This window comes from Geotrypetes seraphini, chromosome 1 (genome assembly GCF_902459505.1).
Source record: "Geotrypetes seraphini chromosome 1, aGeoSer1.1, whole genome shotgun sequence".
Classification (NCBI taxonomy): domain Eukaryota; kingdom Metazoa; phylum Chordata; class Amphibia; order Gymnophiona; family Dermophiidae; genus Geotrypetes; species Geotrypetes seraphini.
This window is the reverse complement of record NC_047084.1, coordinates 403,369,637-403,394,186: the sequence shown is the minus strand read 5'-3', so window position 1 is coordinate 403,394,186 and position 24,550 is coordinate 403,369,637. Positions and strand designations below refer to the sequence as shown.

Here is a 24,550-nt window from a genome sequence, read left to right as displayed (position 1 = left end):
CTTTTGAATAAATTGCTCCAGAGCTTGCGGGGTGTCCAGGAAAGTGACCTTGTTATTGTAGAAAATGCAAGCACGAGACGGATACAAGAGAGTGACTCTTATGTTGCGCTTAAAGAGCTTGTTGCAGAAAGGAGCCATAGCACGCCTCTGGAGAAAAATCTTGAAAGAGAAGGATTTTCTGGCCATCAAACTGCAGCTCTTTCCCTTTACGATACAGAAATAGAATTCTCTCCTTCAGTGCATAGTTGAGAAATCGTGCAATAACAGGGCGTGGACGCTGTTCACCTTCCCTACGGAGCCCCACACGGTGTGCCCTCTCGATCACCACCGGAGCCAAAGGGGCCTGGATGCAAAGACCGTAGGCAGCCATGTTTCAAGCCTGGCGGGGAGATCCACATCCCGCACTGAAGTAGGAATCCCAATGAAGCGCAGGTTGTTCCTGCGACCGCGGTTCTCCTGGTCCTCAGCGCGTTCTTTCAGTGTTGTATTGGAGGTTTCCAGAGAGCAGAGACGCTCCTCGAAGTTGTCTGTACGCACCTCCCGCTGAGCAATGTGATCTTCAGCACGCTGCAGGCGATTCGACTGGGACTCCAAGCGCTCCCTCATTTCCTCCATGAAAGATTAAATTTTGGTAAGTTTGTCTTCCATAACGAGCGTGAGGGATTGCGTTAGCTCTTGAACTGCAGCCTCTTGCAAAGTGAACAGAGGCATCTGATGTTTGACCTGTTAATTCCTTCGAAGAAGTCCAGTAAGTTCGTTAGGCATGATCTCCCCTTGCAGAAGCCGTGTTGGCTTGTGATTAGAAGTTTATTTCTTTCTAAATGCTCATCGATGCTGTCTTTTATCAGCGCTTCTGCATTTTCCCCAGAACCAAGGTCTGTAGTTCCCTTTTTAATCCCTTTTTCCCTTGATCCCTTTTTAAAGATGGGCGTAACATTGGCTATCTTCCAATCCTCTGGGATCACGCCTGTTTTCAGGGATAGATTGCAAACTTGCTATAGTAGTTCTGCTATTTCCTCCTTTAGTTCTTTTAGAACCCTTGGGTGGATTCCGTCTGGGCCTGGCGATTTGTCAGTTTTTAATTTTTCTAACTGCCTCCTTATGTCTTCAAGGCTTACTTCCATGGATGTTAGTTTATCTGTTTGGTCTCCTTTGAAGATTTGCACAGGTTCCGGTACATTGGATGTTTCCTCTTTTGTAAATACCGACGAAAAGAACAGGTTTAGTCTTTCCGCCACTTTTCTCCTCCTGTCTCCGTCATCCAGCGGTCCCACTCCTCCCTAGCTGGCTGCTTCCCTTTAACATATCTGAAGAACGACACAAATGTGCTTTTGCCCAGGGCACCACATCTATTGTAGCTACCATGGATCCCACCAGTTGAGGGCGAGCCAGCACGGCTTCTGCAAGGGAAGGTCGTGCCTCACGAACTTACTGCACTTCTTTGAAGGGATAAACAGCCAGATGGACAAAGGGTAATCCATAGACATCATTTACCTTGACTTCCACAAAGCCTTCGACAAGGTACCCCACAAACGGCTGCTTAAGAAGCTGTGGAACCACAGGGTGAAAGGGGATATCTACCGATGGATTAAACACTGGTTGGCAGGCAGGAAACAGAGGGTAGGAGTAAAGGGCCAATACTCAGACTGGCAATGGGTCACGAGCGGAGTTCCGCAGGGGTCAGTGCTGGGACCGCTCCTGTTCAATATATTTATAGATGACCTGGAGACGGGGACGAAATGTGAAGTTATTTAATTTGCAGATGACACCAAACTCTGCAGCAGGGTTAGAACCACGGAAGACTGTGAAGACCTGCAAAGGGACCTAATGAGACTGGAAGAGTGGCAAAAAAGTGGCAAATGAGCTTTAATATAGAGAAATGCAAGGTCAAGAACCCGATGTTCAGCTAAAAAATGGGGGGATTATTGCTAGGGGTAAGTAACCTTGAAAGAGATCTGGGTGTGTTGGTGGATACAACAATGAAAGCATTGACACAATGTGCGACAGCCTCAAGGAAAGCAAACAGAATCATCAAAAAGGGTATCACGACCAGGACGAAGGAAGTCATCATGCCGCTGTATCGTGCAATGGTGCGCCCGCATCTGGAGTACTGCATCCAGTACTGGTCGCCGTACCTCAAAAAGGACATGGCGATACTTTAGGGAGTCCAGAGAAGAGCAACTAAATTGGTAAGAGGTATGGAAAACTTGTCGTATGCCGACAGGTTGGAAAAGCTGGGGCTATTCTCCCTGGAAAAGCGGAGACTTAGAGGAGACATGATAGAAACCTTCAAGATCCTGAAAGGCATAGAGTAGGTAGACAGGGATAGATTCTTCAGACTGTGGGGAACCACAAGTACAAGGGGGCACTCGGAGAAATTGAAAGGGGACAGGTTTAGAACAAATGCTAGGAAGTTCTTCTTTACTCAGAGGGTGGTGGACATATGGAACACGCTCCCGGAGTTTGCGATAGGGCAGAGCACGCTACGGGGGTTCAAGGAAGGTTTAGATAAATTCCTGAAGGATAAGGGGATTGAGGGGTACAGATAGAAGTAGAGATAGGTTATAGGAAAAGTCAGGGACCACCTAACAGGTCATGGACCTGATGGGCCGCCGTGGGTGTGGACTGCTGGGCACAATGGACCTCTGGTCTGACCCAGCGGAGGCAACTTCTTATGTTCTTAAGATACTGCCAAGCTGTGGGGGCTGGCAAACCATGAATCTCCCAAATTTGCCTCACGAGCTTCATTTTGCATATGTCCGAAAGAAGACTGATCTGTACCATCTCAAAATGGACTCCTAGGTATTCCAGGGACTGAGTCGGGATCAAGTGACTCTTTCTGAAGTTGAGTACCTATCCCAACATCCTTAGGAGCTGGACCACTTAATTGTCTGATGTTACTTCCTCATCCCTCGAGGGTGCTTTTATGAGTGGTCCATCGTGCCCAGTAGTCTGCTCACGCGGCAACCTTTAGGTCAAAGACCAGTGCCCTAACTAAGACTAGCCTTACCTGCGTATGTTCTGGTTCAGCAGGAACTTGTCTAACTTTATCTTGAATCCCTGAAGGGTGTTTTCCCATATAACAGCCTCCAGAATAGCGTTCCTGTTTTCCACCACGCTCTGGCTGAAGAAGAACTTCCTTACATTTGTACGGATAGCTTTAGAGAGTGCCCTCTCGTTCTCTCTACCTTGGAGAGGGTGAACAACCTGTCTCTATCTACTAAGTCTATTCCCTTCAGTATCTTAAATGTTTCTATCATATCCCCTCTCAGTCTCCTCTTTTCAAGGGAGAAGAGGCCCAGTTTCTCTAATCTCTCACTGTATGGCAACTTCACCAGCCCCTTAACCATTTTAGTCGCTCTTCTCTGGACCCGTTCGAGTAGTACCGTGTCCTTCTTCATATATGGTGACCAGTGCTGGACGCAGTATTCCAGGTGAGAGCGTACCATGACCCAATAAAGTGGCATGATAACCTTCTCCGATCTGTTTGTGATCCCCTTCTTAATCATTCGTAACATTCTGTTCACCCTTTTTGCCGCCGCCACACATTTCACGGACGGCTTCATTGACTTGTGGACCAGTATTCCCACATCTCTCTCCTGGGGGGGGGTCTCTCCAAGTACCGCCCCAGACATCTTGTATTCGTGTATAAGATTTTTGCTACCAACATGCATCACCTTACACTTATCCATGTTGAACCTCATTTGCCATGTCACAGCCCATTTCTCGAGCGTGTCTGTCATGTTGCAGATCTTCGCAGTCCTCCTGCGTCTTCACTACTATGGATAACCTTGTATCGTCCGCAAATTTAAACACCTCACTCGTATCAATTTTCAGATCATTTATAAATATGTTGAAGAGAACGGGTCCAAGCACCAAACCCTGTGGCACTACACTGGTGATGCTTTTCCAGTCCGAGTATTGTCCATTTACCCCCACTCTCTGTTTCCTATCTTGCCAGCCAGTTTTTAATCCACATGAGTAATTCACCCTCGATTCCATGGCTCGCAATTTTCCGAAGTTGAAGTTCATGCAGAACCTTGTTGAACGTCTTCTAAGAGTCAAGATATTCAATGTCGACCGGGTCACCCTTGTCTATCTGCCTGTTTACTCCCTCAAAGAAGTGCAGTAAGTTTGTCAAGCAAGACCTTCCTTTGCTGAAGCCATGCTGTCTGGCCCTCATCAGATTGTGTCCGTCAAGGTGTTCAATGATGCAGTCCTTTATCAGTGCCTCTACCATATTTCCTGGTGCCGAGGTCAGACTCACCGTCTGTAGTTTCACAGATCACCCCTTGAACCTTTCTTGAAGATCGGCGTAACATTCATCACTTTCCAGTCTTCCGAAATCCTTCCAGATTTGATCGACAGATTGGTTATTAGTTGAAGCAGTTCAGCTATAGCCCCTTTCAGCTCCTTGATTACCCTCGGATGGATTGCCAACCGGTCCAGCCTATCAATCTGCCCCAAATCAATAGGATGTTAGAAAATCCTGTAGCCTTGACATACGATACAATTCTATTTGGTACTGCAATGAGATCTCAAAGTCAAATTTCATCAAATAACAACAAACTTTTATTTATAATGACTGGAATAGCAGTACAACAAATTACACACAATTGGAAAAATTGTGACAGATTGAACTATAATTTTTGGTGGAACTCAGTTTGCCATATATATAAAATGGAACATACATTTGCAACACAAAAAGGATATCTGGATAAATTCAAAAAGATTTGGGGACCATTAACAAAATATTGTAATAATTGAATTTCATTTTCCCATAATAAGAAAATAGTTAAAGAAGAAAGGAAGGGAGGGGATATGGGAGGGGGATTTATACTCTTTATTATAAATTATAAATAAAATATTAATAGATGGTATTTTTACATGAAAACAATGTAATAAAGGGAGGGGAAAAAGGTTAATAATTTAAAAAAATAATTGATAAAATCATTACAATATATATGTTGTATAATTTTATAAGAAAAATAATTACAATTATATGATATATAAAATCATAAGAAATATAAGATAAGAAATGTTATGTATAAAATACATTATAGAAATATCAAGTGTATTATTAAGATAATTGTATGAAAATTTATGACACTTGTTGTTAAATGAAAAAAATCAATAAAAAACTTAAACAATCTGCCTCCATACGTCTTCTAGACTGACCGTCAATCATGTCAGTTTCCCATCTTCGATTCCTGTGTGTAGCCTGTCGGCTTCCGGTATGTTGTGTATATCCTCTTCCGTAAACACAGACGCAAAAAATGTGTTCAGTTTGTTGGCGATAGCTTTGTCCTCCTTTAGCACTCCCTTTATTCTATAGTCATCCAATGGCCCCACCACTTCCTTCCTGGTTTGTTTCTCCTTAATATATCGAAAGAACGGCTTGAAGTTTTTTGCCTCCTTGGCTATTTTTTCCTCGTAGTCTCTTTTGGCCCCTCTTACCGCCTTACAGCACCTGCTTTGATGCTGTTTGTGCTTTTTCCAGTTTTCATCCATTTTTTACCTTTTCCATTCCTTAAACAAAGTCTTCTTGTCTCCGATCGCTTCTTTCACCACTACAGTGAGCCATGCCGGTTCCTTGTTCTTTTTCCTATTGATCCTTTGTTGATACACAGTATATACAGATTTTGAGCCTCAGTGACTGTGTCCTTAAAAAGGGACCATGCTTGCTCTAGCGCAGGGGTGTCCAATGTCGGTCCTCGAGGGCCGCAATCCAGTCAGGTTTTCAGGATTTCCCCAATGAATATGCATGAGATCTATTTGCATGCACTGCTTTCATTGTATGCTAATAGATCTCATACATATTCATTGGGGAAATCCTGAAAACCCGACTGGATTGCGGCCCTCGAGGACCAACATTGGACACCCCTACTCTAGCGTCTTTACAGTGTTTATCCTCTTCTTAATCTTCTTCCCCACCATGAGTCTCATCCCTTCGTAATTCCCTATTCAGAAGTTCAGTGCAAGCAGAATACTGAGAGCTGCTGGGAAGGGAAGAAGCTGGGAAGAGAGCCACTGCTATTCCAGGGGGGAGAGGAAAGCAAAATGTCAGCTGCTGCACAGGAGGGAGGGAGAAATGTGGGTATCCAGCTCATCGGGCCCCCCTGATCTCCTCAGGCCAAGATGGACCAGCAGGAAATTTTTACAGACCGTTACCAGTCCACAGACCAGTTGAAGAATACTTCTTTAGAGAATTGGTTTTTAGGTGGAGTTAGACATCCAACCAATGTCCTTAATATTTTATTATTATGACATTATTAGAATGGCAATTTTAGGCTGTTTTTCATTATAATTGTGAAATGCTGGCACTATGCTATTTTTTAAATCAGATTTTTAAAAATCTGTTAAATATATTTTTTATTATGCCATGCTACCTTACAGATGCATTTTGATGATCTCACAATGAGGTCACTATTGTGCAGCTGGAAACCTCCATTTGCAATGAACTAAAAGCTATGTTGAGGTCTATCTCTTTTTTCTGTTTTTAATCTTTTGGAAATGAAGTTATCTGTGCAATATAGCAGTGGTCCCCAACCTTTTTGACACCAAGGACCGCTTTTATAGAAGCAAATTTTTCCAGGGATCGGTAAAGGGGGTGGGGAGGATTTGAGGCGGGTTTGTAGGGCAGTTTTATACACAATATACATTAACAAAATAAGGCTTTTCTTCTCTCTTTTAGGTGCTAGCTTGCTGTCTAACACCAGCTCTGGTAGGATACACATTTCAAATCTGACATTTTGTAATCACAAAATAGAAAATAAAATTTTTTTCTACCTTTTTGTTGTCTGTTCATTTTGGTTTTTTATCATCTTGATCACGGTTTCTCTTTCTGCTTTTTGTCTATCTTCTACCAATTCTCTTTCCAGTGTCTGCTGTCTATTTTTTCTCCTCTTCTCTACTGTTCCATTCATTCCTTATGCCTGTCTCCAACATATTGATTTTTTCCCTTTCAGATTTCTTAACTTTTTCTTTCCTTTTATGCCGTTGTCCACTCAAATCTTGCCCTCTCTCACACTTCTTTTAAAATTTTCAGCTACCTCTCATTTCTCCATCTTCTCTCAGTCCCTAGCTCTCCCATTTCCCATCTCACTCCTTTCCCAGCCTCCTATTTCCTTCTATCTACTCCCCATTACCACAGTCCTACCACTGTATTCACTGTTCTCTCACTAGTCATCTCCCTTTTGACCTCATCCACATGGCTCACCACTTTCAGAACTCCCTCCCTCTCTCCAATGGTCAGGCTATAACTCAATTCCTTTTCTTTCATCCCCCCATGCAGAAGAACCCCGGTGACCCGACAACTCATCCCCCTACACACCTTTCCATCTCTCCCTCCCATCCCCTACATGCAGCAGAACCCCAACAACACATCCCCCTGCACACCTTTCCATCTTTTCCTCCCATCCCCCATTTGCAGCAGAACCCCGATGATCCTCTGACTGCAAGGCCCCGACATACCTCCATTCTGAAAAGTGCAGCAGCGGCAGCAGTGAAAAGGCTGCTTCTCTGCCTTCCGTTGTATCACTAATGATGTCATTAGTAATGCAGAGGGAAGGCCCTGGGGAAGGCAGCGAAGCAGGCTGTTCAGTACTGCTGCTGCTGTGCTTTTCAGAACCGAGGTGAGATGGGAAGGAGGGATGAATACTCTTGTGGCCCAGCTGTCAGATGGTTGGGGACCCCTGCAATATAGTTCAGTACTCCCCCAATATTCACAGGGGTTCCGTTCCAGGAACCCCCGCGAATCATGAAAAACCACAAATATGGTTTTTCCTGGGGGAGACTGGCGAGGGCAGCAGGAGAGACAGGAGAGAGCAGCCAGAGCGCCGGTGAATGAAGGAAATCACTCGCTGTATGCTCCGACTGCCTCTTCCTGCACTAAAATCAGGCCTTACCAATCAGGAACTGCGTGTCAAAGCAGCTTCAGATTGGTAAGTCCTGACTTTAGTGCAGGAAGAGGCAGTCGGAGCATACAGCGAGTGATTTCCTTCACTCGCCGGTGCTCCGGCTGCTCTCTCCAGCTGTCCTCTCCTGATCGGCGGTTCGCGGTCAGAAAATACCGTGAATGATCGGGACCATGAACCACCAACCGCAAATGACCAGGGGAACACTGTATATATTTTTTTCATGAGCCTTGCTTGCTTAATGTACCTCTTTAAAGAATTAGCTCATTGCAGCACTCTTTAGTCAGAAAAAAGGGTAGCTTTTTAGCAATAAATATAAAGCTATCTTTTTCACGTGCTCTGCGTCAGTTAATGGATCTTTTCCTATAATTAGCAAATAATATTGCTGTTTGCCCACAAAAATAGAAGGTTTTGCATTCAATATATCTGTATTTATGTGCCCTGTTTATGTGCTGAATTATTAAATGTATTTTGAGCTTAATAAAGCAAAAATAAAAACCTTATTGACCTATTTAGCGAAACGCATTGGAGACATCCAAGGCCTGCCTATATCCCATCCACCTCACTCACGTCTATCTGCTGCCCAAACCATGCTCAAAAGTAGACCTGCTTTTCATTCACCTACAATGTAGGCACTAGGTAGATGCCCATGGGGGCTCAGCAATATGTAAATCAGTCAACAGACATTCACATTGAAGCCTCTCCTATGCCACTTCTATGCCATGCCCACGCCTAGCAGCTTTTTCCAATGGGCGTCCACAGAATTGTGGACGTGTCTCAGAACTGACATCCTTTGGACATCCAAGTGCCAATTATTGCTCGTTAAGACCCTTATTAACCACTTTGTTTGGATGCCTAAGTCCCCCCTAACAGAATCAGGGCCTTAGTGCTGATTACAGGAGATAACCAGCCTGCCTTTCACAGTGGGAATATTGGCCTGAGTGAGTCTGTTTATTTAGTTTTTTCTTATATACTTAAATGTAATATTACATAGAGGACATAATTTGCTATGAGCAATTTACAACCCTTAATGAAATGCTACAGTTTTAAAATATAATGATAACCTTTCATCTTACAAGGCACTCATATTTAAACACTAATTTTATGCAAAATGTCATAGAATAGCAGCACAAATGTACATAAATGACATCACTAATTTCCATCTAGGCACATGAGCACTGGGTGCTATTCTATTTTTAAAAAAGTATATTTAAGTCACTGAGAGAGGGCAAACTCATGAGAGAAGCATGGGCTGGTCATGAGTGATCCGCCTGGCCACGCATACATCTTATACAGTAGAATAGTAACAGTTATGAACATTGCAAGGTGAGCTTAGGCAAGACAACTTATGCCTGACATTGACCTGGCGTAAGCTGTCATGTCTAAGTTGTGGTACACCAAAGTAGCTTTGTACTATTATTCTTAAAGCCATTAGAAAATTGTTGCTAAGCATGCCCCCTTGTGGCATCTTAATTTAGGCGCCACTTTATAAAATTGGACTCATAGTGTTATAGTACCTCTGGAAGGTAATGTGGATTTGGCAATTTTGTTGTCATATAGAATTTAAAATTTTTATCATAATCAATGTCAGAATCTCCAAGGCGAATGAGCGTTCTTCCACCGGAAACAAAAATTTGTTTCAAAAGAATGGGTTCCAGAGCAGGGTCCAACATTTCTTTAAGCTGTGATAAACAAAACAAAGGTATTTTCATAATTAGTACTTCAGTATTTAAAATGACTCTAATTTAATAATACATACATTAGAAATGTGATGCATTTTTAAATCTCTTTAATTATTTATTTAAAATATTTATTATCTGCCTAAAACCTAGGAGGCTTAAAATAGTACATACATAATCACATAAAACAAACATTAGAAATATTAAAATCTCATTCACATCACCCATAAACAGTAATAATAATACAGCAAACTCTCTCAATCCATAGTACTTCTTTTCAGTAGAATGCCTGAACGAAAAAATGAGTTTTCAACAATTTTATGAACCTCAAAACACTGGCACATAATCTTAAATTCTCAGGCAAAGCATTAGTTTCTTTTTTTTCATAGAAAATTTCTGCATCAGTTAAAACTGTAATTGGAACCATCACATCAAAAGTACTTTAACAGTATGTGCCTTTGAATCTTAAATATCTATTTGGAATGTGCATGGAAAAAAAGGCTCAATTTATTACCAGACTATTTTCATTTATATTTTGTCCATTTCTTTTTTAAAATCTCCAAAACTCAGTTGCTTCATTCAGATTCATTAAATTCAATGGACTTGTAAAGGGTAATTTTACAAAACTTTTTCATGCATAAAATGTTGTTTCGAAGACCTCTTATAAAATTAGGTCACACTTACAAATGTGCATGGTGCAAGCCGTTGCATACTTACACAGAAGGTATGCTCAGGAGAAGCATGGAAGGAGTAATAGTTTATGCACTAATATTTAGGTCTGCTTTTGAGGAAGCATTATACACATCAGCACCATAATATAGACACTATTTCTGTAAAACTTCTGCTAGGCATTTATGTGTTTCATAGATAAAAGAAATAGGCACCTATTTGAAATTCTACAATTTTTTTCCCAACTTCATCACGTCCAAACTGCTTCATTGTTACATACAAATTAGGCCTTTTCTTGGAAGCAAACATTATACTTGTACCCAAGCCCAATAGAAACTCACAACTGATACAAAATTACCACCCCATTTTGCTCTTAAATATTGATTATACAGTAAAATATGCTAAAATTCTATGTAATAGATTGTATACAGTATGTGGTCTCGTTCATAAAGCATAGATATGCCTCTGACAACACTAGATTGTTCTGACATACACTCCATTTTACCTGATCACAAGACCATCCCTATGTTTTGGTTACTCTAGATGCTGAAAAGGCCATTGATTGGGTAGAATAGACTTATCTTTTTTAAGTTCTGTCTATAGATTTCAAATGCAAAATGATGCTGTGGGGTGGAACGTCAAAGGTCAAATGATACTAAAAACAAAATGTGGAATCAATTCCTGAACTTCCAATAATATAAAATTATGAAGTTTTAGTACATAACCATTTAAAAATATCACAATTTTGAAAGACAAAATAATACAATATAATCCAACTGCATGAATAGTAGCCTGACCTTACACGGGTCATGTTTCAGCTTTGTAAGCCTTCCTCAGGGATACTCGTCTGATTTTTCTGAAGCACAGCCTCTGGATTTTCTGTATCTTACTTCGTTTTACATATTTCACATTTTGTTGGAGGTTCAGTCAAATCTATACCATAGCATGAATGCCAATGTCCAGCAAAAGTCTTCAACGACCTGGCCTGAAAGTCACACTAAAGTGTACCTGGACTGGGTTGCCGGATTTCCACAGCTTGGAAACCGATTTGTTGTGAGCAGGGTTTAGTAGTTTTAAACAACCTTGGCCTCCAGTAGGCCACTTGTTTATTCTTTCCAAAACTACTAGGACTAGGGGGCATGCGATGAAACTACTAAGTAGTAGTTTTAAAACAAACTGGAGAAAATATTTCTTTACACAAAGGTTTGGATAATTTCTCTAAAAGAGAAATCCATAGGCCATTATTATAGGGTTACCAGGTTTCACGAAGTAAAAACCAGCCATGTGGCCCCGCTCTCAGCAATGCCCTGTTCCACCCCCCCATACAAACCATCTGTTAAGCTCGCGACTGTATCTGGGAGGGCCTCTGAGCATGCGCAGATAGTAAGATAGTAACAATAGTAAATGATGGCAGATAAAGACCCAAGTGGTCCATCCAGTCTGCCTAACCATACAAGTTCCATAAATTAATTTAGTTTAAATGGTCCTTTTTCTTAGATATTACTGGGCCAGAAACCCACAGCAATGCCCAGTAGTGTGCTTAGGTTCTTTCTACTGGAGTCTCCATCAAAGCTCACTCCAGTCCATCTTAACCATCCCAGCCATCAAAACCCTCCCCAGCCCGTCCTCAACTGAATATCCATATACGGGACACAGGCCAAGCAAGCCTGCCCAGTACTGGCATTAATTCCTTCAATGTATACCCATTATTTTTTAATAAGAGAGCCTCTGTATTCATCCCACGCTTGTTTGAACTCTGTCACCATTTTCTTCTCCACCACCTCCCTCGGGAGCGCATCAACCACCCTCTCCGTACAGAAGAATTTCTTAACATTACTCATATTATGTTTTCTGGTTTTACCATTTTCCTTTATCTGGAATAGATTATGGTCTACGTTAATACCTTTGACGTATTTGAACATCTGAATCATATCTCCCCTGTCCCTTCTTTCCTCTAGAGCAGGGGTGTCAAAGTCCCTCCTCGAGGGCCACAATCTAGTCGGGTTTTCAGGATTTTCCCAATGAATATGCATGAGATCTATTAGCATACAATGAAAGCAGTGCATGCAAATAGATTTCATGCATATTCATTGGGGAAATCCTGAAATCCCGACTGGATTGTGGCCCTCGAGGAGGGACTTTGACACCCCTGCTTTAGAGTATATGTATTCAGGGCTTCCAGTGTCTCCTCATACGTCTTCTGGCACAAACCTCCTACCATTTTTGTTACCTTCCTCTGGACCGCTTCGTCTTTTTATGTCCATCGCTAGATACGGTCTCCAAAATTGAACACAATACTCCAAGTGGGGCCTTACCATTGTCACATCCACACATGCTCAGAGGCCCTTCCAGACACAGCCCCAAGCCAAAACCCCGGACAAATTCCATATAGGTTAGAAAGATCTGGTAACTCTACATTATTAAGATGGTTTGGAGATAAGCAGCATAAAATCTGTTATACTATTTAGGATCTAGCTAGGTATTTGGGACTTGGGTTGGCCACTGTTGGAAACAGATACTGGGCTTGAAGGACCTTCATACTATCCCAGTACAGCAGTTCTTAAGTTTTTATATCTGATCCCTTTTTACTATTCAGAGGAACACACACCAATATTGCTTTATTTTTCAATTTAGATCTTGAATCACTCTTCTCTGCAATTCATCACAACCCATTATCACTGGGATTCAAGCTGGTTCTTTAGAATTTAAACTCTCTGCATACACAGATGATAAAGAGTTTAGTTACTTACCCTGCTATGTTCTTTTCCAGTAGATAGTGTGGCCGGGCCGGTTCCTGACTAGGTGGGAAGCCAGGCTCAGACCACAGGCCTGTAGCGCCTTTTATATGGCTGGTGAAAATTGAAAACCCAGAAACGGATCTTCTGAGAACTGGATGCAAGTTTATTAAGGTTTCAATGGAAAATTAGCTTGGAACACACAATCAGCTTTGAAATTCTCAATCTCCAAACATAGCTCCAGTCCTTAGGCTCTGCCTGGAGCCTCCAAGTTCATTTCATAATGTAAGTTCAAACAAAACTGAAGATCAAAAAAACCCACAAAAGGTTGGGCTTTCAAGCTTACTGCCCAAAGGCTTCTGGTTGGGGAAAGCTGTTCCCCGCAGAAAAATCACATTAATTCCTTCCCTTTTCTGGTCTCAGGAAAGGCAACTTAAAGTTTCTGGCAATGATTTCTTTCCTCATAAAGATGTCTTTCTCTGTCCTCCTCTAGCCGGGCTTGTGTTCAGGATTTCTACTCCTGGACTGGATTTCTAGGGAAAGTTATCAGGAACCCTCAGTCACGCTCTCCCCCTATCTCCATGTCCTCTTCATCTTCACATTCCTCAATAAGACTGTTCATATCACAATCAATAGTTTCCTGGCCCAGACTATTCCTCCACCCGGCAACCTCAGGCACTCTTTCCCTTACCTTCTTGCCTGTGGGTTAGCTCTGTACTAACCGGGTCTGCTTTTGGCCAGCCTCTGGCATCCCCTTTCCAGAGTTTCTCTGCCGAGGTGAGATACCTCCCCGGGCTCTCAATTCCCTTCCTGCTAGGTTGTCTCCAGGATGGGGTCTTAGCTTGAGGCACCTCTCCTTCTTGGTAGTTGCAAGCCTTTCTGGCTAGGAGCTGATTAGGATTAGCTTCACCTGTCCCTCCCGGTTGCTTGCTGCTAGGCTGTATGAGAGGCTTTTTAGCTTGTCTAGATTGAGGGCTAGCCCCACCCCCTCCTGGGTTGGACTTCGGTTTCCCCACCTGAGGAAAGGAGTAATAGGAAGAGTAATTAGTGTCAACTGACCTCCCCCTCTGACTCTTGGGCTTGGCTATTTCCTGTTTTCCCTCTTCCCTTCCTGGCTGTGCTGGCTGGCCCCGTTCCGGGCCAGGTTTTTTTGGGACCAGGACAGGGTGCATACTGGGTCTTGTAGTTCTGGGCGCTGGGACAGGAGCTTCCCTGTCACAATAGGTAAGACATTCTAGACAAGTGGGTCAGTGGCATACCTAGCATATGTGACACCCGAGGCCCATTATTTTTTGACACCCCCCCATCTGTATGAAAACCATGATTTTTAGTAACAATCCAAATATCACACAAGAGTGTACCTAGGAAAAGGCAGCATCTTACATACTGCAGTGAGCAATAAGAACATAAGAATAGCCTTACTGGGTCAGACCAATGGTCCATCAAGCCCAGTAGCCCATTCTCAAGGTGGCCAAAGAGTAGCAATATTCCATGCTACCAATACAGGGCAAGCAGTGGCTTCCCCCATATCTTTCTCAATAACAGACTATGGACTTTTCCTCCAGGAGCTTGTCCAAACCTTTCATCAATACAACCACTGAAAAACTAAACAAGCCAGACTAGTACAGATCAAACCTTCACAGTCAATCCTAACAGAAAACCATGTCTTTTGAATACACAAAACATAGAAAACTCATTCGCCTAGTATAGAATATGTAATTATAAACTAACCCCTCCCCCTTTTACAAAACTGTAGTGTGGTTTTTAGCTACGGTGGTAACAACTCAGACGCTCATAGAATTCTGAGCATCAGAGCTGCTACCACCATGGCTGGCACTAAAAAACACTCCACAGTTTTGTAAAAGGAGGGATAAAATAAAAATACGTAGACAAAGGTTAAATTCAATCACCACGAAGCTGGACTCTGCATGCAATGCAACACGTGTCTCCTAAAGCCAAAAAATAAATAAATGGATATTTTTTTTCTACCTTTGTCTTCTCTGGTTTCTGCTTTCCTCATCTTCTTGTTATTCTCTTGTCACTGTCTGCCCTCTCTCTGCCCCTATATGGCATCTTCTATCCTTCTATGCCCCTTCCAGAAATTGTATGCTTCCCCCTTCCATCTCTCCTTTCATCCCCATTGGTCTGGCATCTCTCTCTTCTCCTTCCTTCTCCCACACCTCTCCTTTGCAATCCCTTTCCCTTTTTTCCCTCATTTTCCTTTTAAATTTATTTTCTGCATCTGTGTAGATTACGTTATTACCCTGTCATCAATTTCTTTTCTCACTGTCTACCTATAGCTCGCCACCTCTTTCCCTCACCCCCTCCAGTATTTCACTAACTCAGTACTTTTCCCCCCATCATGTGGCCTCCTTTTATTTATCCCCTCCTTCCATCATGTGCCCTCTTTCTCTACCCCTTCCATCCAATACCTTCTCCTCTCTCTGTCCACTTCCATACAGCATTTGCTCCCCTCTTTCTCTCCTCCCCATTTCCTTCCTGAATCTGCACCCTTATCTCTTCCATCCGCACTTCCATCCAGCATAGGCTCTCCCTCTACCCTCCCCACTACCATCCAATGTCTGCCCTTTCTCTCTTCATCCACCCCTCTTCACTCAGCATCTACCCCTTGTCTCTCCCTCCCCCCCACTTCCATTGGCATCTACCCCCTTTCTTTCCCTCCAATACAATTCCATCTGGTATCCTTCCCCCTTATGTCTTTCTCCCTTTTCCCTGCACATCAATTCCATCAGCACCACCCTTCCATACCACCATGCCCCCTTTCTCTCCCTCCACCACTCTTCCATACCAGCAGTCCTGCTCCTTTCTCTCCCTTCATGCAGCAAGGTTTCGCGATGACTGTAGCTGCTGGTCCACCCCACTCCGACATACTTGCTCTGGAGCAGAGTTGGCAGCTGCGCTGAGGTGTAGGAAGGTCCCACGATGATTATGTCTGCTGGCTCTGCTCCGGAAGAAGTAAGCTGTGTCAGAGGGGGTAGACCAGCAGACACAGGGAGTTGCAGCAAGGTCCCACGATGACTGCGTCTGCCAGGTCCACCCCCTCCAACGTAACTTACTACTTCCAGAGCAGAGACGTAGTCATCGCGAGATCTTCCTGTACCTCAGCGCGGCTGCCAACTCTGCTCCAGAGCAAGTACGTCGGAGGGGGTGCACCGGCAGCCACGCTGAGGTGCAGGTCCTGTTGCGCAGTAGGGTGGGAGGTTCCAGACCCAGCCGGCTGTGCAACCTCCTAGGGCGGGCACCTGGGGCAGTCTTCCCCCCCTTGGTATGCCACTGAAGTGGATAGTGTCCCCATGGTTGTATGCCATTTACAAAAGGAATCCAGTTCGGATTTTTTTCTGTACTTCACTGAGCTCCTTAGCTCCACCTACAGTTAGTACTCAAGCACCAAGAACCTCCAAACCAACATGAAGTAATAATATTATTGGCAGCAAGTTATCTAAACTACAAGCCTCCATGGATGAGATTAAAGATAACTTTGAACGACAAAACCAGCGCATCGGCACTATGGAGCATGGAGTGTTATAGAAACATAGAAATGTGATGGCAAATAAGACCAAATGGCCCATCTAGTCTGCCCATCCACAGTAACCATTATCTCTTTCTCTCTCTGAGAGATACCATGTGCCTATCCCAGGCCCTTTTGAATTCAGACACAGTCTCTGTTTCTACCACCTCATTCGGGAGATTGTTCTACCCTTTCCGTAAAAAACTATTTCCTCAGATTACTCCGGAACCTATCACCTCTTAACTTCAACCCATACCCTCTCATTACAGAGTTTCTTTTCAAATGAAAAAGACTCGACTCATGCATATTTTTATTACGTAGGTATTTAAACGACTCTGTCATATCTCCCCTCTCCCGCCTCTCCTCCAAAATATACAGATTGAGATCTTTAAAACTGTTCCCTTAGACCTTATCACAAAGACCACATACCATTGGAAGGACAGGTTCTAGGAGATGACTAATGTGTTATTCAATAGAGGGAGAGCTTGTGCGAAAGGGGAGGATATTAGTTGGTAAGGACGTGTTTTTTGAATAGAAATGTTTTGATTTCTCTTCGAAACACTTTGATGTCTGTTGTGTTGATCATTAGTTTGGTGATGGTGGGGTCAATTTTAGCGACACAGGCAGTGAAAATTGACCCCACCATCACCAAACTAATGATCAACACAACAGACATCAAAGTGTTTCGAAGAGAAATCAAAACATTTCTATTCAAAAAACACGTCCTTACCAACTAATATCCTCCCCTTTCGCACAAGCTCTCCCTCTATTGAATAACACATTAGTCATCTCCTAGAACCTGTCCTTCCAAACATATTCTGACGCCTATATAAGCATTTACCTCACTATCCAACAAACTTCTTACGTCATTATTAGGTAACTTCTAGTCTGTAACCCGTATATACTGATATTCTCTACTGTATCCTGTTATCACTTGATTCTCTGCTATTTAATTCTTACAATTGAATCCTCTACCACACCATGTAAAGTACATGAATCACTGTTATGTAATTTCTCTAGATAATCGTTGTTACGCAATTCTCTCGGTAATGTCCAGATCTCTTATAATTTGTAATCCGCCTAGAACCGCAAGGCACAGGCGGAATAGAAATCATTAATGTAATGTAATGTAATTTTAGTAACCTTCCTCTGGATCAACTCCATTCTTTTTATATCTTTTTGAAGGTGCGGCCTCCAGAATTGTACACAATATTATAAATTAGATCTCACCAGAATCTTATACAGAGGCATTAATACCTCCTTTTTCCTACTGGCCATACCTCTCCCTATGCAACCTAGCATCCTTCTAGCTTTCGCCATCACCTTTTCAACTTGTTTGGCCACCTTAAGATCATCGTATACAATCACACCCAAGCCCCGCTCTTCCTTCGTGCATATAAGTTTTTCACCCCTAAACTGTACCGTTTCTTTGGGTTTTTGCAGCCCAAATGCATGACCTTGCATTTCTTAGCATTAAATTTTAGCTGCCAAATTTTTGACCATTCTTCAAGCTTAGCCAGGTCTTTCTTCAAGTAGTTCATACCATCCGGCGTGTCTACTCTATTCCAGATTTTGGTATCATCCACAAAAAGGCAAATCTTACTCAACAACCCTTCAGCAATATCATTTATAAAAATGTTAAAAAGAACAGGCAACCTTGAGGCACACCACTGGTAACATCCCTTTCCTCAGATCGATCTCCATTGATCACTACTCTTCCATTCAACCAGTTCCTGACTAAGCCCGTCAGTTTGGAACCCATTAGATGTCTGTGTGGAACACTATCAAAAGCTTTGCTAAAATCTAAATACACCTCATCTAACGCACATCCTCTATCCAATTCTCTGGTCACCCAGTCAAAGAAATTGATCAGATTTGTCTGACAAGACCTACCTCTAGTGAAGCCATGTTGCCTCCGGTCCTGTAATCCACAGGATTCCAGAAACCTGACCATTCTCTGTTTGTTTTAAAAGCATTTCCATTAATTTGCTTACCACAGAAGTCAGACTTACTGGCCTGTAATTCCCTACTTCTTCCTTACTTCCACTTTTGTGGAGAGGGACCACATCTGCCCTTCTCCAGTCCTCCAGTACCACTCCTGACTCTAGAGACTCATTAAAAAGGTCAGTCAACGGAGCTATCAGAACTTCCCTAAGTTCCTTCAGCATCCGGCCCCATCGCTTTGTCTATCTTTATTTTAGTTAGCTCCTCACAAACACAACCCTCTGAAAATCGATCAGGATCTATTATTCCTCCATCCCTATTCACATTTGTCTTCTGCGGTCCCGCTCCCGGCACTTCAGCCGTGAACACAGAACAGAAATATTTGTTAAGCAATTTGGCCTTTTCTTTATCAGCTTCTACATATTCCTCGCCTTAACCTTTGAGTCTCATAATGCCACTTTTGCACTTCTTCCTATCACTAATATATCTAAAAAATGTCTTGTCTCCCCGTTTTAATGTCAACTACTTTTTGTTCCATTTGCATCTTTGCTTTCCTTACTATACAACCAGCCTCTCTTAACCTTTCCAGATATTTTTGCCTGTCTTCCTCTTTCTGCGATCTTTTGTAGATTATGAAAGCTAACCTCTTATTCTTTACCATCTCAGCTATTACTTTTGAGAACCAAAGCAGCCTTACTTTTACTTACTTGCCTCACAAAAAGGTTTGTCGCCCTTATATTCGCTCCTTTCAGTTTTACCCATCACATTCCCACTCCTACCAGACATTCCCACCTAAACAACAATTCATTGACGTAAACCCCCATCTGAGTGCCTTGACAGTGCAGGTACAGGGGCTGGAGGAACAGTGCCAGCAGCTCTATACTCACCTGGAGGATCAGGACAACAGAGGCAGGAAGAACAATTTATGTATAATAGGAGTTCCTGAAACTGTGGCCTCTGGTGGAAACGTGGCTTCCAGAGGCGGTAGACCACCTAGGTTCCGTGATCAGGGTGGAACATGTGCACCGCATTGGACCACACCAAACGGAAAACAGCAGGTCAAAGCCAGTGATTGCCAGGATCCTTAACTGTGCCAACAAGGCCAAGATTTTGTCTCTTTATTGGAAGAAAGGGGACCTTATCCATGAGGGTAAGCAGCTTCTGCTTTTCAATGATTATTTGGCTGCGGTGGCAGCAGGCATTAAAGCTTTGGAGCCCTCCTGTGTGAATTTGATGAACAGGGGCATCAGATTCTTGGCCCTGTTCCCAGCTAATGTCCGGGTGTTTGCTGCGGAGGGACCAAAATTATTCAAATCTATGGCAGCTCTACAAAACTATGTCTCCAGTTTGCCTGCCTGCCACTGAGCTCACAGGGGCATCTCTATCATCGGGCCGATATGGCCCTACTGCGTAGCACGTGGATGTGCCATCAGACAGCGGTGTCTACATTGATTGATTCTTGGCGGTGTTATGCATTACTGATGCCTGGTTGGCACACTTTACTTATCTTTTGGATGTGTTTATTTATCTTTTGGACATGTTTCAGCAAGTTGTTTATTGTCTTCTGTCTGCTCAAGGAGCGCCCTTTATTTGGGGGGGGAGGGGTATGATGACCCCTGATTTATTTTGATAACACAGCAGAGGTGGGCATATGGGCTTTGAATGGGTCGGGGTTGGGGACTGGTAAATTTTTTTTTTAATGAGAAGTGTTTATTTTGTTTGGTGGTGGGGATGGATGAATGCTGTGATTAGGGATATGAGTAGTGGAAGTGGTGAGAAAATGTCTTACGGGTGGGGGAAGGAGATGCATGGGGGATTGGGTTTGCTATGGCATCTTGGGAGAGGGAGGGGGGAGCTTTGGGTTAGGGGCATGGGCATTTTCAGGTACCCAGTGCAGGTGAAGGCTCAGCTGGGAGGCCTCACCGGCATGTTTTTCTAGAACTGTACTCTGTTTTTAGATCCTCATGTTACCTAGGGATACCAGATAAATTGCAGTTTCTCACTCTGAATGTATCTGGCATTAATTTGCCTGTGAAGCGGATAAAGCTCTTGGCCTACCTGAAGAGGGAACGGGCTGATGTGGTGTACTTGCAAGAAACCCACCTGACAGCAGCAGAGCATCGAAAGCTGCAGAGAGACTGAGTAGGTGAGGTGGTTTTCTCATCTTACAATTCTAAGCAGAGAAGTGTGTCTATACTTTTTCACAAGAAATTGGCTCTGTCCACTCATAAGATCATTCAGGACCCCCAACGGTCATTTTATAATCTGGGTGGGAGACCATCTGGGGAAAAAAGTGGCTCTTTGTAACATATATGCCCCCAATATTTACTTACGCAGTTTCTTTTCTGGAGTGGTGGCTCACCCTTCCTGATTACATACCAATTGTTGCGGGGGATTTTAATATCCCTAGTTCCTTGGATGTGGACTGCAAACCACCGTGACCACTCAAAAAGAATGCGGACCACATGGGAGTTAACTTTCTTATGCATTCTTTTGATCTTATGGATGTGTGGTGCATGCTCCATTCTGGAGAGTCCGATTTTACTTTCTATTCCAAGGTCCATGATTGTTACTTTCGTATTGATTACATCTTATTGCATGAACGTTCCATAAGACTGGTTGATAGCACGGATATTCGTGACGTCGTTTTCATAGATCATTCTGCTGTTACCTTGCACCTGAGATGGCAGAGGGAGGTAGGGGATTGAAGTCTACAAAATCCTGAGTGGAGTAGAATGGGTACAAGTGGATCAAAAATTACAAAAGACTAGGGGGCACTTGATGAAATTACAGAGAAATACTTTTAAAACGAATTGGAGGAAATTTTTTTTCACTCAGAGAATAGTTAAGCTCTGGCATGTGTTGCCAGAGGATGTAGTAAGAGCGGATAGCGTAGCTGGTTTTAAGAAAGGGGAAATATGATTGAAGTCTACAAATTCCTGAGAGGAGTAGAACAGGTACAAGTGGATCAATTTTTCACTCCGTCAAAAATTACAAAGACTAGGGGACACTGGATGAAATTACAGAGAAATACTTTTAAAACCAATGGGAGGAAATTTTTTTTCACTCAGAGAAAAGTTAAGCTCTTGAACGTGTTTGCCAGAGGATGTGGTAAGAGTGGATAGTGTAGCTGGTTTTAAGAAAGTTTGGACAAGTTCCTGGAGGAAAAGTCCATAGTCTGTTATTGAGAAAGACACGGGGGAAGCCACTGCTTGCCCTGTATCGGTAGAATGGAATATTGCTACACCTTGGGTTTTGGACAGGTACTAGTGATCTGGATTGGCCACTGTGAGAACAGGCTACTGGGCTTGATGGACCATTGGTCTGACCCAGTAAGGCTATTCTTATGTTCTTATCAGTGTGGAAGATGAATCCTGCGCTGTTATGAAGAATGCAGAATACTGCAGTACATTTGATTTTTGTCCTGAAAAAGTCAGATCAAATTAGGAATACTCTGTTATAAAACCTTATAAGGTCAAGCAAAGAAATGTAGAATAATGCATTTGGGGATTAACCTAAAATTCAAGATAAGCAGAGTAATGCATTTGGGGATTAATGATCGGAAGGAGCCATATATGCTGGGAGGGGAGAGGCTGATATGCACAGAGGGGGAGAGGGACCTTGGGGTGATAGTGTCCGAAGATCTAAAGGCAAAAAAACATTGCGACAAGTTGGTGGCTGCTGCCAGAAGGATGCTGGGCTATATAAAGAGAGGCATAACCAGTAGAAGAACAAAGGTGTTGATGCCCCTTTACAGGTCATTGATGAGGCTCCAGTTTTGGAGACCATATCTGATGAAGGACACATTAAGGCTTGAAGCGGTCCAGAGGATGGCGACGAAAATGATAGGAGGTTTGCAACAAAAGACGTACGAGAAGAGACTTGAAGCCCTGAATATGTATATCTTAGTGGAAAGGAGGGACAGGGGAGATATAATTCAGACGTTCAAATACTTGAAAGGTATTAGCGTAGAACATAATCTTTTCCAGAGAAAGGAAAATTGTAAAACCAGAGGACATAATTTGAGATTGAGGGGTGGGAAACTCAAGAGCAATGTAAGGAAATTATTCTTTACGCAGATGGTAGTGGATGCCTGGAATGCACTCCCGAGAGAGGTGGTGGAGATGAAAACAGTGATGGAGTTCAAAAAAGGGTGGGATGAACACAGAGGATCTAGAATCAGAAAATAATAGTACATATTGAAGAACTAAGGCCAGTACTGGGCAGACATGCACAGTCTGTGTCTGTATATGGCCGTTTGGTAGAGGATGGGCTGGGGAGGGCTTCAGTGCTGGGAGGGTGTAGATGGACTGGAGTGAGCTTTCAAGGAGACTTCAGTAGTAGGAACAGTACTGGGCAGAGCTTTGGATTCTTGCCCAGAAATAGCTAAGAAGAAAAAAAAGAAACCAACAAATTTTTTGATTGAATCAGGTTGGGGAGACTAGATGGACCATTCAAGTCTTTATCTGCCATCATCTACTATGCTACTATGTTACCTGTTAGAACTATTTACTTTATTCACAACAAACCATCCACTGCATAATACTGCTTTGTTTGTAGTCCCTCAGTTCGACGTTGTGTGCATATGAAGTTCCAGCAACATTTAATGGTTTTTCAGGCAGCCAGCTGAAATAGGGAATTATGTTCTTTATTTGGCAGGTCCTGTTTTTATATACATTACAGAAAGTTACTGAAATCAGTCTTGTTTGTAAAATTTTTAGAGAAATGAATTGATTGATGTCTACTTTGTAGTTCACTGGGAATGCCCAGTTTTCTATTTTTGTAAACCTCATCAATCCGCGAGGTTTTGCGGTCTAGAAATGTGATGTAATGAGGAGTATTGAACATATTTGGTTGCTTCATGGTAGAAATATTGTTTACATAATGCTGGGGGAGAGGTATCAGCCCTGATATTTTGTGAGTCCGCTAAGGCGTACCTGCGGGGTCAAATCATTGCTTATACTGTTGGTAAACTAAGCGCCAGGAGTCTACTCTCATTGCATTAACCAAACAGTTACAGGCTTGCCGTCACTTAAATTTCACCTCTGGTACTTCATCAGATCACACTCAATACCTGCTGGTGCACAAACAGATAGATGCCATTTTGTCTTGTAGAGAACTGACCCAGATACAAGTTCCATTGTTGGGGCAATAAAGCCGGGAAGCTGCTGGCTGCTTTGGTGCGGCCGAGGTGGCAGGCTTGCCATATTAAGCGACTGAAGAAGGGGGTCACAACATATACCCTTATGGAGGATATTAGGTCTCAATTTGTTCAATTCTACAAAGAGTTGTTTAATGAAGGTCCGTATGATACTAGTGTCCAAGATCTCTTTTTTGAGATCTCACTTTACCCCAGGTTACTCCTGATCAATTGGCCTCCCTTAATACTCCCGTTACAACCCAAGAGATTTCTCAAGCCATCTGCTTTCGATACCATTGATCATAGCTTATTACTATCCTGTATTCATGAAATAGGCATAACAGGTCAAGTTATGGACTGGATCACCTCTTACTTTTCAGATAGATCATCCAAGGTTATTTTTAACAATACATTATCCGAGCCTTCTTCCACTAAGCATTGAATTCCACAAGGCTCTATCCTGTCACCACTACTTTTTAACATCTTTTTGTCCCCTCTGTGGGTCAATCCAACGGCTTCACCACATTTGCTTACGCCGATGACGTGCAATTAATCCACCCTATTGACCTTAATAACATCGAGGATGTTGCTTCCATTAACCACAAACTTGAAAAAATCAAATTGTGGTTAGATTCAAATAGGTTGTCCCTCAACATCAATAAATCTAAACTAATGATTTTTCCCTTTAAAGAGGGAATAACTCTTCAGGCCCCCTTGAAATTTGAATCCTTCCCAATTAAAGTCGTACTCACTCTAAAGCTACTAGGAGTCACTTTCGACTGCAAATTATGTTATCATAACCATATTAGTAAGGCGGTCCAGAAATGTTTCCACCGCCTTAGAATGATACATTCCCTTTCCAAACTATTAGACCCATCATCTCTGAATACACTAATCCATTCATTGGTAATTTCTTGCATAGATTATTATAATGCCCT

The 24,550-nt window shown here is 42.8% G+C and overlaps 1 protein-coding gene across 1 annotated transcript in view; it reads right to left on the bottom strand.

Annotated features, from left to right (window-relative positions):
* LOC117347325 (dynein heavy chain 6, axonemal-like) overlaps positions 1–24,550 on the bottom strand; it is a 2,502,256-nt gene that overhangs the window by 535,409 nt on the left and 1,942,297 nt on the right. The window contains 1 exon segment of the mRNA XM_033918113.1: positions 9,434–9,598. Coding sequence (XP_033774004.1) covers positions 9,434–9,598 — 165 coding nt within the window.